The sequence below is a fragment of the Meriones unguiculatus genome, chromosome 14 (genome assembly GCF_030254825.1).
Source record: "Meriones unguiculatus strain TT.TT164.6M chromosome 14, Bangor_MerUng_6.1, whole genome shotgun sequence".
Classification (NCBI taxonomy): domain Eukaryota; kingdom Metazoa; phylum Chordata; class Mammalia; order Rodentia; family Muridae; genus Meriones; species Meriones unguiculatus.
In genome coordinates, this window is record NC_083361.1 from 9,100,364 (window position 1) to 9,116,344 (window position 15,981).

General features: G+C 45.6%; 1 protein-coding gene across 6 annotated transcripts in view; it reads right to left on the reverse strand.

Moving 5' to 3' along the window:
- Positions 1-7,353: 7,353 nt before the first annotated feature.
- Znf536 (zinc finger protein 536) overlaps positions 7,354-15,981 on the reverse strand; it is a 443,673-nt gene continuing 435,045 nt past the window's right edge. For all 6 annotated transcript variants that reach the window (XM_060366731.1, XM_060366728.1, XM_060366732.1 and 3 more), the window contains one exon: positions 7,354-8,254. In XM_060366731.1, the coding sequence (XP_060222714.1) occupies positions 8,010-8,254 (245 nt within the window). In that variant the 3' untranslated portion in view covers positions 7,354-8,009. The remainder of the gene's footprint in view (positions 8,255-15,981) is intronic.

Here is a 15,981-nt window from a genome sequence, read left to right on the forward strand (position 1 = left end):
TTTCTGTATTAACAGCAAAAACAGTTCGGTCTGGGATCATTTAAATTTTCCCCCTCCCCTTGGCTTGTGAGTTCCCGGTTCACATAAGCTTCCCTCTCCCTCCTGTCTCCGCCCCCCTCCTACCCCCAGCATCTCCCTTTTCTCTCAACACCAACAGGTGACGAGATTAAAACCCTACCCAAACCCCTACATGGAATGCTCATCTGGGCGACATTTTTAATATCGAATTACAAGAGGCATATTTTTTTCCTTCCCCATGGAAGCATAGCTCTCATCTGCTGGAATGTGCCCCAGCCCATCTTGAAATGAAGATCACAATATTTAATAGCAATTTCCTTGTGCTGGTGCTTACAACCCACCAGGTGAGGTTTGTGGAATATACTGTTGCCAGGCAGATGTTAAACGGAGGAGGGAAGTGGGCAGATCCCAGGCTGCCGGAGACAGAGGGATGATCTTCTTTTGGAAAAGTTTGCAAAATAGTCTCGTGATGTTCAGAGCAGCAGCTCAGACTCTTCTACCTGCAAGTAAGAGACACTGCCGATGGAACAGAGACAAGGGCTGGATCAGCCTCTCAAGGAGATACCCAAATACCATGTCCGGGGGCCACGTCCATTGTCACCCTTCAAGTCTGCAGCAGAAGTGCTGTGGCAGAGAAGAGTCCATCCATTGTCCCTTTGCCAAATCCTGCATTTGGAGTCCCTGGCTGTGGTGGCACACAAGATGGACCCCACATTGTGTTCTTGGTCACTTATAGCGAAGTGCTAGCTTAGCCCACGCATGCAGAGGCAGTGGACTTAGACTCTAAACGACCAGCCAGCTGGGTTTGTCTGAAGGCCACACTGAAAGCCTTATATTGGGGGTCGGGGGGGACACTGCATTTTGAAACAGTGAGTCACACCTCTGTCTTCTCCTTCAGCACAATGTTGCTGTCATCTCTGGTGTATCTGTTTACAGAAGGAGCTGCTTAAGAGTCTGTCTAGGAGCCTAGAGGAATGGATGGGCAGTCATGAGCACCGGCTGCTCTTCCCGAGGACCCAGCACCCAAGCAGCAGCTCACAACTGTATGTAAGCCTAGTTTCAGGGGATCTGATGCCCTCCTCTGGCCTTTGTGGACATCAGGCATACAAATGGTGCCTACAAAAAAAAGCCGGTACACATAATATTAAAAGTTTTAAGTCTTGATAAAGACTGTCTAGTTTGGGCACCAGAGACTTCTCTCCCTTGTTCTCAGGGGACAGAGGAGCCAGCACAGATGTGACTGGTGTGTTCTCAGATTCTCTGATGAGGAAGTCAGACATATTGCCTTACATTGCATCTTAGCCGAGCTGAAGCCACCTGAAAGCCACCTGAAGGAACCTCCCTAGAATTCCAACCACAGTCACTGAAAAGTCCCACCTTCCAATCCAGGGCCGCTCCCCAGCTCTTCACACAGGAATGTCTGTGCAGTGTCACATTTCCACCTGGGGAGGGACGCTCTGGTACAACCCAATTTGTGTTTGCAATGGTGCATTTGAAAAAACACGAGGATCCTGGAAAGGGAGGTCGAGGCCCGACTTCAAAGTGCTTCCCACACCTGGCTGGGCTCTGTGCCTGGTGCTTCCTCAGTCCAGCCTGCACAGTGTCTCTCCTCTGAGTTTTAACAAATTCTTGGGAGCCTTTCACCCCGCAGGACAGCCCCTTTCTTCCATGAACCTCCCCTTTCAGGTAGTTTGTATCTGTCTGTGTGATCATTTAATTACGCTCTCTTTTCTTCTTAGAGAGTGATCTACAGGACAGCTTGCAGCTGTATTTCCAAGTCACAGGCCAATGTCCAGTCCATGGGATGTTCTAGGGAAATGGTGGTCGAACAACCAAGTGAAGCCCTACCTGACCTCAAGTCTAGACTTTCTCCATGGTATCCTTGAGAACTTAGTACAAGGACAGAGAAACCTGCAAATAAAAGCTGCAGGGATGTGCTTAAGTTCGTGTTGCTTGAAGAGTATGGATGAGGAAGACTCACCACTTCCCAACACGTGGGAAACCTTTCCACAGCCCTGGGCTGAGGCCGGTGCTCAGCCCAGATTAGACATTTACCCCCAAGTTTATCCACAGTTCCTGATGATGCTCTCCCCGGGCAGAAAATCTCCTGACTTCAAAGCGCTTTGTGAACTGTGCTTGTAATTCCCACACCTGAGTGAGCTCCTTCTCCCCTCCCCCCCTTCACAGATAGGGTGGTGTCAGACTAGGGGTCGGGGATGGTTCGGTGGTGGAGAGCTCTTGCAGAGGGCTCTGGATGTGGGCAGCACCCACATCCTGCAATTCACAACCACCTGTAACTCCAGCTCCAAGGAGATCCAGCTCCCCCTTCTGGCCTGTTGGGGCATTGCACGCACACACGAACATGCCTACGCATATACACGTTAATTTTTTAAAAAGTAATAAAATAAATCTTTTTTTAATAAAGCTACTCAGACTCAGGCAGTAAATGTGAAATACACTTGGGTTTACCTTCAAGTTATTACATACCCCCCTCTTTATACTTCATCAGCTCTGCCCGAGTTAACTGGGTTACTATGACCAAACTCAAGAACACTTGGATGAAAAAAATCTGTCAATGCTTCTCAAAACTGTTTTCTGCTTCCTGTTTTATTTTTACTTTTTATAGCAGCTTTATGGAGGCCTAACCTACATACCATATAATTCACTCTTTGGAAACGTATAGGTAGGTTTAGGACAGTTACCAAGCAGGACACTGCTACCTAATTTTAGAACATTTTTATTACCTCAAGTAGAAACCTGGCCAGTGGCAGTCACTCTCCGCTTTCTGCTTCTCAAAGCCCCTGGCAGATAAAGGAAACTCCAGACGTGGCCTTCTGCCATGCTTTCAAGGTTCACCCGTGCTGTTGTGTCATTAGGGGCTTTCTTCATTGTTATGGTATAACAATATTCCTTTTCATACATGTATACTTTCTGTTCATTCGTCACATAGATTTTTGCTTATGTTTTGTCTGAAGTATGTTTGTGCCTTCAGAGACGCCCCCTCCAAAAAAAAAAAAAAACAGCAACTGATGACATACTGGAGTTATAGACAGTTGTCTGCCACTATGTGTACGCTAGGAGCTAAATGGTCCTGTAGCAGAGAAGGCAGTGCTCTTAAATGTCTGGCTTTTTCTCTAGCCCCGTTATTACTCAGATTTTGTTTCCAACAAATTTTGAAGCAATGTGGGAAAGACACAACATCTTGGTGTCTAGACACTCTCAGGAACTCAGAAGACCTGGCAATATATCCTCATTGTGATGGTTTGAATGATAAGGGTCCCCATAGGTTCATGTCTTTTAATACTTAGTTCCCAGGTGCCAGGACTGTTTGGGAAGGATTGGGAGGTGTGGCTTATTGGAGGAGATATGTCACTGGGAGCAGGCTTTGGGGTTTCAAGTCCACACCATTCCAAGTTAACACACTCTCTCTCTCTCTCTCTCTTTCTCTCTCCCCCCCCCATGCTTACAGGTCAAGTGGTGAACTCTCAGCTACTGCTCCATCACTATGCCTGCCTGCTGCCATTCTCTCTGCCATGAAGGGCATGGACTTTTACCCTCTGAAACTGTAAGTTCCAACAAAATCTTTCTTATAAAAGTTGCCTTGGTCATGGTTTCTCTTCACAGCAACAGAAAAGCAAATAATACATTCATGGGAGCGAATGTGCAAATAACAGGCGGTAACAGCCCCACTAGAGGGAAGGAGAATCTCATTCCTTCTGTGTTCCCTCACTATGGGAATGGCTTGCCTGTGGGTTTCAGGTCTGCCATGCGGTGGGAGCAAGAGTTACAGCCCTCATCTAACCTTCCACAGCTTTTCCACTAACGGGTTCGCCTCACTGTAACCTCCAAACTCACCCATAAAGTCCACAGTGACACACCATCAGGGTTGAGGACAGACAGTTTCATCCGAGAAACTCTCATCCCGTAGGGAACGACAATGAATGTGGGCAGATGAGTTTGCTGGCAGTGGTTCAGAGCGCCCTCCCGTGGCCAGCACTGCAGCGTGCCCTGGACAAAGCTTGCGTTTGAGTACAAAATGCAACAGCACACCCTACATCAGAGTGAAGCTCCTCCACTCACATGGTGTGCGCCCACCAGAGTTCCGCCCTTCTGGAGACAGGTGCAGCAGTTAGCCGTGTGGTTCTGCTCTGCTGCCTTAAGAGTTTCTTCTGATAGTTTAGAGATAAAACACTTCCTTACATATAATAATTCTTCAGAACATTTTGTTCAGTATGCTGTCGTTTTATGTGTATGACTCTTTGCCTGCATCTATGTATTTGTGTATGTGTATAACATGCATGCAGTTCCTCCGAAGGCCAGAAGAGGGCACCAGATACATCTGGACCTGTTACAGCCGACTGTAAAACACCATGTGGTTGCTGGGAATTGAACCCTGATCCTCTGGAAGAGCAGCCAGTGCTCTTAACTGATGGGCCATCTCTCCAGCTCCATATCATGCGTTTGTTTGTTTGTTTGTTTGTTTGTTTTGTTTTAACAGCATTTTACTAGAAAGGAATAATAGATACCAGTGCCTTAGGCACCTTCCATAATTACTATTTTATAAGGAACCTGAATATTTATATAGATTTGACCTTACTGAGAGTCATATCTGCAGCGTCAGTCCTCTAAAGAAGCAACGTGCACACATGCACTTGGACACACACACACACACACACACATTGCATGTGCAACTATCAAAAACTGGAGACCAGAGACCCTGTTTCAAAGAAAAACAAAAAACAAAAAAACAGAAGGGACCGGAAAGCTGGATCCATGGTGAAGAGAACCTGCTGCTTTGGCAAAGGACTTGGGATTCAGTTCCCAGCACCCACATGGCAGCTCACAACCATTTGTAACTTCATTTCCTGGTAACCTGATGTCCACTTCCTGGGGACCTGATGTCCATTTAACGAGGACCTGATGTCCTCTTCTCTCCTCTGTGGGCACTGCATGTACGTGGTACACAGTCATACATCCAGGCAGAACACACACACACACAGACGCACACGCACACACGCATGCATGCACACACATGAGTCATAGGATATCTGCTTGCAGAATGTGGTGGGCCTTTTTTGTAAGTGGAGTCTGGCAAGTTTTGCCAAAGATAAGCGGGGACAAGTGTATTTTCTCCTTTGTGGGACTTGGAAAAGATGTACCTTTTTTGGTTTGGGATTTTTGTTTTGCAAAGGTAGAGGTTTTGTTGCATAAAACACTGGATAAAACTGGACTGCTTCAAAGACATTTTATTCCTAACAGCAGAAAGAAAACAGTCATTGCTGAAAAAAAAACAACTTTTAATACTTTCTATACCAGAATAAAGTTCTGTCAACTGATGTATTATCATAATAAATAATGACCAAGAATAAACTTTAAATACAAAGTGTTCTACTTGTTACAAGCATAGCGACAAACTCCTCTACTCTATGATCTCAGAGTTCCTCCAAGATAGAATGTAGACGGGGCTAGGGACAGCGTCACAGACTACGGAAGTCACAGGGGGAAGGACTGACGTGTGTAAGATATGAGAGCCTGGCGACACGTGACGCTGACGCTGCGCCACAGAGGCTGTCACGGGCTTGTGTTACGAGTCACAAATGTTCTGGAAAGAAAGCCTGTGTTAGAGGGGAAAGGAGGGTGGCTAGTAGAACTGGACGAAATGGAACCAACACACACGCCACAAAGGAGGGGAGGGTGTTCCCAGTGTCACAAACAGAATTATTGCCTGGAGCATCTGAAGATGCAGAGGACACAAAAGATACTGTACCAGCGCCAAAGTGCTAGACACGGAATGTGGATCTCTCTCTCCTGCTCTCTTTTTTTTTTCCCACTTTTTTCCTTTTTTATTATTTTTTTTCTTTTCTTTTCTTTTTTTTTTTTAAGTTCTCTTTGCTAAGATACCACAGGTGGGGCAAACACACGGAAAGCAAGCCAATGGCACAGTCACCAAACACAGCAGTGCACTTAAAACCCTAAATGCTCACTACAGTCAGAAGTTTCCACCAGCATCTCCAGGCCTCCTTCGGACCAGAGAGACAGCCACAGTCGATCAACTCGAGTTAAGTAAGGCAGTGAGGACTATTCTAGGGAAGGGAAAAAAATAAAAGGAAAGGAAAAAGAAAGAAAGAAAAAAGAAAAGGAAAGGAAAAAAAAAACATCAAGAAAGCAGCTTGCTTTATGCCAGATGGGTCCACGCTGCACAGCCGTCTCATTCCCAGTGAAACCCGGGTCGAATGACACCCTTTTGACAGCATATGCAAACTGGATTCCTTATTAGCCTGAAATTCAGTCTCAGGATAGTGCTAAGAATTTTATTTACATTGATTGCAGCTTAGTATTTTTGTAAACTGCTATAGGCAGAGTTGAAGTTTTTAAGGCCCTGGGGTTTTATTGTGTGCTCCCAGACTGCAAGGAAATATTGACTTTTTTCCCTCTCTCTCTCCAAGTCTAAATGATTTCGTTTTCGAAGTTAATACTTCACCACGTCTCCACCATCACAAGCAACAGTACCAATTTCGTGTCACTCAAAGGAAGTGTGTGAGAAGGTGGGGACTTTTACAACAGTCTGGCAGACTGAAGAAGAATCCTTCTCTGCTGTTTCTTACAACGCTGTTTTGGTTTTTTGGTTTTTATGAGTTGTGTTTCCTTGTCAACCCTCAAGATCTCCCTCGGTGTGGTGCAGAGCTTGATAAATTTTGAGCGTTCAATCAGTAGACAGTCTATAATCTACAAAAATAGAGAACACATTGGTTTCACAAAAATGAACATTCTAACTCAAACTGTTTTCTTCATTAGTGACAGTCAGCCGGGCTTTTAGACTCATGTTTTAATACAAGTTATTTTCGAAGAGCTCACTGGAGGGGGAGAAAAAAAAAGTCTTGCTTCATGCCCACAAAAAACTTAAAAAGTAACACATGAAAAAAAAAAAAAAAGAAGTCTGGTAACAAGGGCCAGGGTAGACTTCATTCAAGTCAAAAATGTTTTAAACCATGATCTAAAGCAGCCTTCCCATTAGCAAAGAAATTACCGTCTGTCACCAGAACTTTCTATGGAGAGTAGACTTGTTCTGGCTTCCTAAGGCCCATTTCTAGAATGTTTCCAACAATTTGTTTTTAATATCAAATCTTTTCCTTCATCCAGATGTTTTCAAAATGACAAACTAGGAAAGAAAACAATAAAATAAAATGCATTTTTTTTCCATACTGCAATTTGATCTTTAAAAAAAAAAAAAGAAAGAAAGAAAAAGAAAAAGAATGACTCATCAAACCTGCAAAGGACATTTGTCTGCAGACACTTCCTGACCACTGATTCATCAGACTGTGTATTTTTTTTTTAAAGCACACTTTAGATTCCCATCCTCTGCAGCTCTGGTCAGGCCTGGCGCTCGCTGGCTGCGTGCGGGCCAGCTAGGATTTCTCCCAGAGTGCAGAGTGACACCACGTGAATTGATTTTCCCTGCAGTGACCGCCCCAGTCTGACTGGCACCTCAGCTGCCTCCCAACCTGTCTCATTAGGACGCTGGGTGAATGACAGCAGCTGGTGTCAGATTATAGAGGTGTTTTCAAAAAGGAAAACACAGACCCTTCGAGGCAATGCTAAATCACTTGAATGGTATGTCTCTTGGTTTGTTGTTTGTTTGTTTCGGGTTTTTTTTTTTTTTTTTTTTTTTGGACAAAAATGACTTTTGAGTTAGAAGGACCTCCAGCTTGCACAGCTCAAAGGACACAGGGGCATTTCTGAAATCACTTTCTCCCACCTGCATTGCTTGGAAGTTCTTGTTACTGGGTAACAGTGTAGCAGCCATGTTCAAGGGCTGGGGGATTTTTTTTTAATATATATATATAGATATCTTTTAAAATTCTTTTAAATGTTCTATACACTAGTGAGGGGTTGTACATGATTTTCCCCCTTGGAATGCAGTTAGCAAACTGGTAAAGCCAGATGCATGACTTAAAACTGTAGAGAGGAGTATTGCTGTGGGCGGGCTCTGCTCAGTTGCCCTCCTCCTGGCCCTTGCCTCTCTCATCAGTGAGCTCGGCAAAGCTTCCCGCCTTGACAGCTGCAGCCTCCTCAAAATTCCCAGAAGCCTCCGAGTCGACCCTGGAGCGTTTGAACCTGCGGTCAGGATACTGGCTGTTGTCAAAAGGCATTCGATGGACGCAGAGGACGTGGGTCTTCAGGTTCCCCTTCTGCGAGGCACTGTAAGGACAGTAGTGACACTGGAAAGGCCTGTGACCTGTGGGGAAAGGAAGTGGCCAGTCAGCACTGTGTCACACCTCAGTCACCACCCCTCCCTGAGGTTTAAGACCAACAGCACCATCATCCCCATCAGTGACATCACAGACCTTTAGAGGAGAAAGGGAAAGAACACAGCTCATTAAACACATCAGGGGAGATTTAGGCTACACTCCTGTTCCGACCAGAATTTCTAATCCAGACTTTCCGGAGAGGGGACAGAAACCACTCAATACTTAGAACCATTTCCATAAAACTAAATGTTTACAGAACAAGAAATGAAGCAAACTATACCATTTTTAAGTTATATATATATATACATACATGCATGCATACATATATACACACACACACATGCATACCTGCCACAGAGCATGTGTAGATGTTAGAAAACCACTTTGAGAGTCCCTTGTCTCCTTTCACCATGTGGGTTTTGGGAACTGATTCAGACTCTCAGGCTTGGCCCCAAGCACCCTTACCTGCTGAGCTGTTACCAGCTCATCTCCCAGGTTTTTAGTGACAGGATTCAAAACTTTATTTACAGATACTCAATTCTGAGGTCAGGCGGCATGAAGCAACCTCATGTGAGGTTTCTGTCTCTCTCCTGACCATGCTGTTTGTTTGTACTGTTAAGGTGAAGCCAGTCTTAATTTACCAGTGTGTGCAAGAAAGAGTGCGCCAGCAGACTGGAGCAGTTAACTATACTCTGCTGACTTTAGGTACACCCAAGCCCGTAAGTTTCCGTATTCAAGTCTGAGGGTAAAGCCACCTCACACTGGTGTACATCAGGAACTCTTTGCTGATGGCAGACGAAGCACTGGGAGTAAATGTGTCCGGAGGTTGAGGAAGATGGATATCAAATAACCCTTCCAAGCAAAGCTGTAAGGAATGATTGAGCTGCATGGATTTAGAAGTTGGGAGTGTCGGGGCAGAGAGCAGGGACCACACAGATCAGGTAAAGGTCAGCCTGAGCATCAAAGATGTGAGGTTTGAGGGCTGGAGAGATGGCCCAGGGGTTAAGAGCGCTGGCTGCTCTTCCGCGAGACCCTAGATCTGTTCCTGGCATCTGACTTGGGCAGATTCATAACTGCCTGTAACTCTATCTCCAGAGAATCCAATGCCTTCTTTTGGTCTCTTAGGGCACTGCACTCACATGACACAGAGACAGACAGACAGACACACACACACACACACACACAAAGAGAGAAATAAATACTAAAATAATAATAATAATAATAAAGGAGACCTGAAGAGTGACTCCCGAAACAATAGTTTTCTAGAAGAGCAGACAAACTCTCAAATTCTTAAGGAAGCCTTTCTGACCCTGCAAGTTTGATCTCTCTGCCCTGTGGATAGCAGTGAACACCTTCGGCCATCTTGAAAAACCAGTGTCTGCTTTGGGAGGTGACAGCAGAGCAAGCACAGTCCCTCTGATGCCAGGAAGGTGTGGGGGTCTGCTCCCCAAAGCTCAAAAGCTCTGCAGCCCCACTTCAGAGAGAAGCCCAGGGCCCAGCTTTGCTTGCTTAGAGAAGTGAACCGGGAAGTAAGGGAACCAATCATTTAATCCCCCAAGTGGCCATATAGCTGAGTGGGGATGTTTTCCTGCATTGGTCACAGAAAATCGTCCTGCCTGTATTTTCACAAGGCATTTCCCTCATTCTTCCATGCTCTCTCTCCTTTCTTTCAATTTTTTTTTTCCAGACAGGGATTGTGTGTGTGATGTGGGCTGGCCTCGAACCTCCCATTTTCCTGCTTCAGACTCCCAGTGCTGGGTTTCCAGGCCTGCACTAGCACGTCTGCCCAATGATACAGTCTCACCTGTTTGTTTGACTGATTTCTGAATCCAGTTTTCCCTATGTAGCTCAGGCTAGCGTAGAACTTTCTATCCCCGGGCCTCTAGCTCCTGAGTCTGTCCTCCCGTCTTAGACATGTGCGGTCTGGTCTAGCTGTCTATTTCTTTCTCAGTGGGCTTTAACAGTATGCTGTCCCCTTTCTCTCACAGACAAGGGGATCTCCTGCTTGAGGGGTCTCTTTATCATGCAGCATCAGCTGTGGTATGTAATGGCCCTTGTCCAGACTGCCAGCCCTGGAGTCCTCAGACTCCCACTCCACATACAGCCACCTTCCAGCCTGGGCCACCAAAATGAGTGCTACTTGGAGATCAGCCTGGCATTTCTTTGCCTCGGAGCCTTGCTGGCTACCACCTCCAAATGACTAGTTGGAGCCCTCATGGTTCAACCCAAGAGGCTTTCTAGGCCCTTACAGAACGTCCTATCTGGATTATACCAGACAGTTCAAGTTTCCAGTGTCCACACCCTATCTGAACCCATTCCTCCTGCAAGCACAAGATCCATTTCACGATGAAATGGATCCCCTGGGGGAGGCACCAGGCTCCTGCACTAGAGCCAGAGCCTCTCAATACCCCCAGTTCCCCCAAAGCACTCACTATCTTCCTGTTTCATCCAGCCTGGGTTTGAGGGAATTGCTACAGATCTTGGAGAGTCTTTGCTGCTTTCATTTCTATGGATGTAGCAGCATGAGGCTTCTGGTGGTCAATGACCCCACCCGCAAAAGCGATTTTGCAAATTCTTACAAGCTGGGAGGAAACAAACAAACAAACAAAAAAATTGTTTGCCTTCTGCCCTTCCCAACATGCTTCAGAAACAGCAGCAGTACTGTACCATGAGCACGATTCCTGCCTGCGTTTCTGCTGCCTGGTTCTACCCTCGGGGCTTGGCCACCTTCCCATGGAAACAGAGAAGGCCCTGAGTGGGAGATGTGAGACTAGCATTTCTTCTTATTATTAGCATATATTAATTGCACAGGCTAATTGATTTCAAGATGAGCTTTTTCATATATGTGTATTATATCCTTTGATCACATTCACTGACTATTAACCTTTCTTGTTCTCAACACCTCCTGCTGGCCACAGTCCCATCCTCAAATACACCCCCTTTTACATTCATGTGAGACAGACACTTCTGTAGATTTCCATTTGTACATGGGATGCAAATGGCCCTTGTTCTTCATCATGCAGAATGTTGGGTCTAGACTGAGGGCTAAATTGGGATGTTGCTGTAGTTGGGATTTTTATCTGAGTGTGTTCCCCAGGGGCTCATAAATTGTGAGCCTAGTACTCAATGTGGCAATGCTGAGAGGTGATGGAATCTTTATGAGCTGGAGTCATATGGAATTTGGTCTGGCCACAGCAGACGCTCTCCTTGGTAGGGATTATGGGATCCTGGTCAGCTTCAGGGTGAGTGAGTAATAACCCCTGAATCTGAGCTCTTCTCATCTTCCCTAAGATAACTCCTTCATGGCTATGTTCCTGTCATGATGCTGACCAGCATGGTGTGATACAGCTAGAGGCCTTTACATGAGCCAAACCGAAAACAGCCCTATTCTCTTGGATTTACAGAGCTGTTAGTTAAGGAAACCTCTCTTCTTTATATAGTACCCAACCACAGGAAGTTTGTTATAGCAAAGGAAATCAGACTAAGATGGACACCAGCCCTTGGGGAAATTACTGGAGAAGCCACAGTGTGTCTACTTCTCGTCCTTTGCTGGGACTCTAAATAGGGCTCAGCTGAGCATCTAAATAGGTTCAACAGGTTTTGGACAAGCAATCAGAATAACACAGAGACCCTCAAACTTAATGATCCAATTCATTCCTGCATACACTATAGGTGGGTCCACTCTCACTGAACAATGACCCGTTTTAAAACGGAAAACTACTGAGCAGGAGCAAGGTCAGCTTAGCACTGGAGCAGTTGATCCTTCCAAAAAGTTCTAGGGCTGGGGCTGAGGCTGGAGCTGGGGCTAGAGCTGGAGCTGGGTCTGGGGCTGTGAGATGGCTTAGCAGTTAAGAGTGAGTACTTTCAATATAGAGGAACTGAGTTCAATTCCCAGTTCCCATGTTCAGCAACTCCAGGGGATCTCACTCCCTCTTCCTGCCTTCACTGGCACTACACTCATAAACCCACACACAAATAATTAAAGATAATTTTTAATTAAAAAAATCACAGAATTCACGGAGAAAGGAGACATCAGAAACACTTTTAAAGTGTCATCCAAAGCTTTTCAGACTCTATGAAATGTTTATATTTTCTCAAGGGTGATGGCTCTTTGACTCACATAGATCTGGAATCGAGTCACCAATGCATTTATTATAATTAATGCTTATTACCATAGCATAAGGTTTTGGCGTAGAAGAAATAATATAATAGTAATATCATATTATTATTGTTTGTTATTTGATAATAATATTATTAATAGCAATGATATTATTATAATAATTATTGTTATCAAATAATATCCAATAATAATTTGAAGATGAAATGCTTGTAAGCCAGTAGACCCATGGACAAACTGAGCAGACACTGTTTATGAGTCAGCCTCAGTCATGAAGACCTTGTGGAGCCTTCCACACTTATAGCATTTTGTTGAACAGGCAAAGCCTTTCATTGGCTCACCCATCAGTATTGCTAAAATCACTGTTTAAGGATCCCAGTCCCCAGCCTTTGGATACTAGCCTTCCTGCAAAGCCTGTCACCTCAGAAGCCATGCCATCTGAGCCTCGCTTGACCCGCAGAGAGCTTTGAACATCACCCCAGTTTTCAGGGAGTGCCTTTTGCGCTGGCCAACTTGACACAAAAGCACTTAGCACACCTTCCCCGCCCATCGATTTTTTAAATATTTATCATGATTTGATCCTATGGTTACGTTCTGAATCTTGATTTCTTGGTAGAGACAAAGATGATGAACGATTATTCTGGCAGATTTGGATACTTCCGTGGTCAAACCATTATTGGATTGGTTTGCTTTTTAACTTTGGTGAAACGGAATCTGTCTATAAATGCATCTGGAGCTCTGAATGCATTCACTGGAGGGGGAAATCTGAGCAGAACTAGAATTGCAAGAAGTCTAGATTGTTCTATAGGCTTGTAACTAGAAACTTTATAGATGATAATAGAAATTTATAGATGGTAAAACAAGGCAGGTGTTGGCCAAGAATCAAAGTTAAATGCAAATTTCAGCCTGTGGTGGACAGATCCTTGATTCTCAAACGAAAGATCTCATTGCTCAAGACACATTTGGACACTCCACCAACTTCTGAATCAAGCCAAATTCCAGCTTCTGTCTCCCATCTGCCTAGTGGAAGCCCCTTATGTGGAACAGACTCGTGTCTGTTGATGTCTGTTCTCTTTTGATCAGAGAATGTCTGCAAAGTAGAGAACACCACTGTGTTCCACGTAGAATACATCACTGGGTACATCCAAGTCCAAGAGTTGCGCAAAGGAAGGGACTAACAAGCACCAATATGCTTGGGAGCCTTCCAATCCGTCACTGAGGTAGATTTCCAGAGAACCAAAACTTCCCTTACAAAATGGAGTATCTTGCTGTCAGAGGTGAAGTCGATTCAGGCCTCAGGGTGACAGGGCAGTCCCTCATTTTTCCACAAACTTCCATCTATCCATAGTGAGATGAAAGACTGGCCAAGCTATCCCACCACCATAGGAGACCACAGATGAGCTGGTGATTCTGGGGTCCACAGGTGGTCATGAAGATCCAATAATGACTACCAATCTCTAGGAAGCAGAAAAGACTGTCAAACCCAGTTGGGTCCAACAGTTCTAAACTTGAGACTAAGGATCTAATCCATCAGTTCACACTAGCTAGGCCTTGCCCCACTGAGCATCATCCCATGTTGGGGATGGCTAGTGGTCAGGTATGAAAACCCAGCGCCCTTGGTCTGACACCTTCATTTTCTTTCTGATGTCTTTCTCCTTCCTGGAAGTGGACAGACTTATGTCTGGTAACGAGTTTGAAGTCAGGCTACCACTTCCTCCCTTGGTCGCTGCTTATCAGTTGAAAGAAGCATCCTCCTGTCTGATCTGGATCCACTGGCTCAATCTCCCAGTCCCCTATTTCCACAATCTTGAAAGTGACATGTTCTAAGTTCAGAGGAATCAATCTCGGTGGATGTGTTTCACTGGAATGGAGTTCGGCAAACACAGGTTGGGATTTGCTGAGTGCAGAACCCCTTGCTGGAAGGAGCACCTGCAGATGGCATGGCTGGAAAGTCCAAACAGCCTTATGAGACAGTTCAGTTTGTTGTAGGACCCATACGGATTCCAAAAAATCACCCAAGAGGCCACCTTCCCATCCTTCTCTCTCCTGCGCCCCCCTCCCTTAACTTGCCATCCTCTGGCTATGTAGGATGTCTCTCTAGTCTACAGCTTTTCCCTGATGCTCCTCCCCTCAGGCCCTCTCCCCATTGTTCGAGTGTAGAATTCTCTCTCTGCCTTCACTTTATCTTTCAGTAGAGCAGAAGCTACTTCTGCTTCTGGAAGGACTTTTTGAGTGCCCCAAAACCACCGTGCTGGTTGTCAGACACACGACTTCAGTCCTATTTCTAACATCAGTAGCTGAACAACTACAATGGCCATGGCTGCTCCTCTCCAAGAAGACTGGCAACCCCATGGAGACAGGGACCCTGGGATTTCATTGGGTGGAGGTGCTCATTGGTTTGCTTGCCTGTTCTGATTATTGTGGTTAGCCACTGCAGTGTCATGCTGTATTTTTCTAGCCCATGGTGGTATGAATGAAGCATACAAGAGAAGAGACAGAGAGAAAGAGAGGTGGGGCACAAGACCACTGAAGAGAGAGAGAGAGGCCAGGACAGGAGCAGACTGTGGGCCAACAGAGGATCCTAGAACAAGTGAAGAGGGTAGTTCAAGATGGAAGGTGGAGAGGTCTAACGCTCGCAGGCCACTGGGACATCATCTCATAGGAGAAATGAAGTGACCGGCCCTTCCTAGTACTTCAGCATCGCTGCAGCCAAAGATACCCCAGTCCTCACCTGCCAGAGCTATAGTCCCATGTCAGGATGGTACCAGATGGCTCCCGTGAATCCCCCATCCTCCTCTCCATAGCTCTTGCTTTGAGGCCATCAACATTTCCCATCACTGCCATGTGAAAAGTAAGTACATCATACGTTAATTTGTATTGTCACTGCACCGTAGAGCCGTGGTAAAGAACACATTCATTTTTAATCCACTATGAATAATATATAAATATGTATACAGTGTGGAGGGTCAAGAGGGGTGAGGAGAAAGCAAGCAGCACATTGTTTATAGTGAAAGTGGGGGAATGAGATATTTTTCTTACTTGCTACGATGGAAATAGCTATTCTTTTCCTGCACCTAAGGGGGAGAGGAAAATGCCTGCCCTTGAGGGGCCATCCATTAGTTACAGATCAGCAATTGGCAACAGCTTCACAGAGAGCGAGGGCTTGGAACTTCCACACCTTCTGAAGTGACGGCTTCTCTTGGATGTAGGGCAGAGGATGAGAGTAGATGTTGGCTGGGTGGGTGGGTGAGTGGACGATCAGCCCCTGGCATTCAGTAATGAGCACTTCAGAGCATGCTCAAAGCAGTCACCTTCATTGGTTCTCACACAGGCAGCAGGGGGCAGGGTCAGCAGCAAGATGACTTCTCCTTTGACAGGTATGAAAGCCTGAGCCAAGGAGATTTTTGCTCCAGCTGATGCTAAGCATGCATCCATCTCTCTGACCACTCTGGGTGCTGCCTGCAAGCCCTTTGTGCCAGAGGATATTCTCCAAAGATGACCCAGGAAGTGGTCCTAGGTACAATGATAGTGTATATAGTACATGCGTGTGTGTGCATGTGTGTGAGAGAGAGAGACACGGAGAGAGACATGTAAATG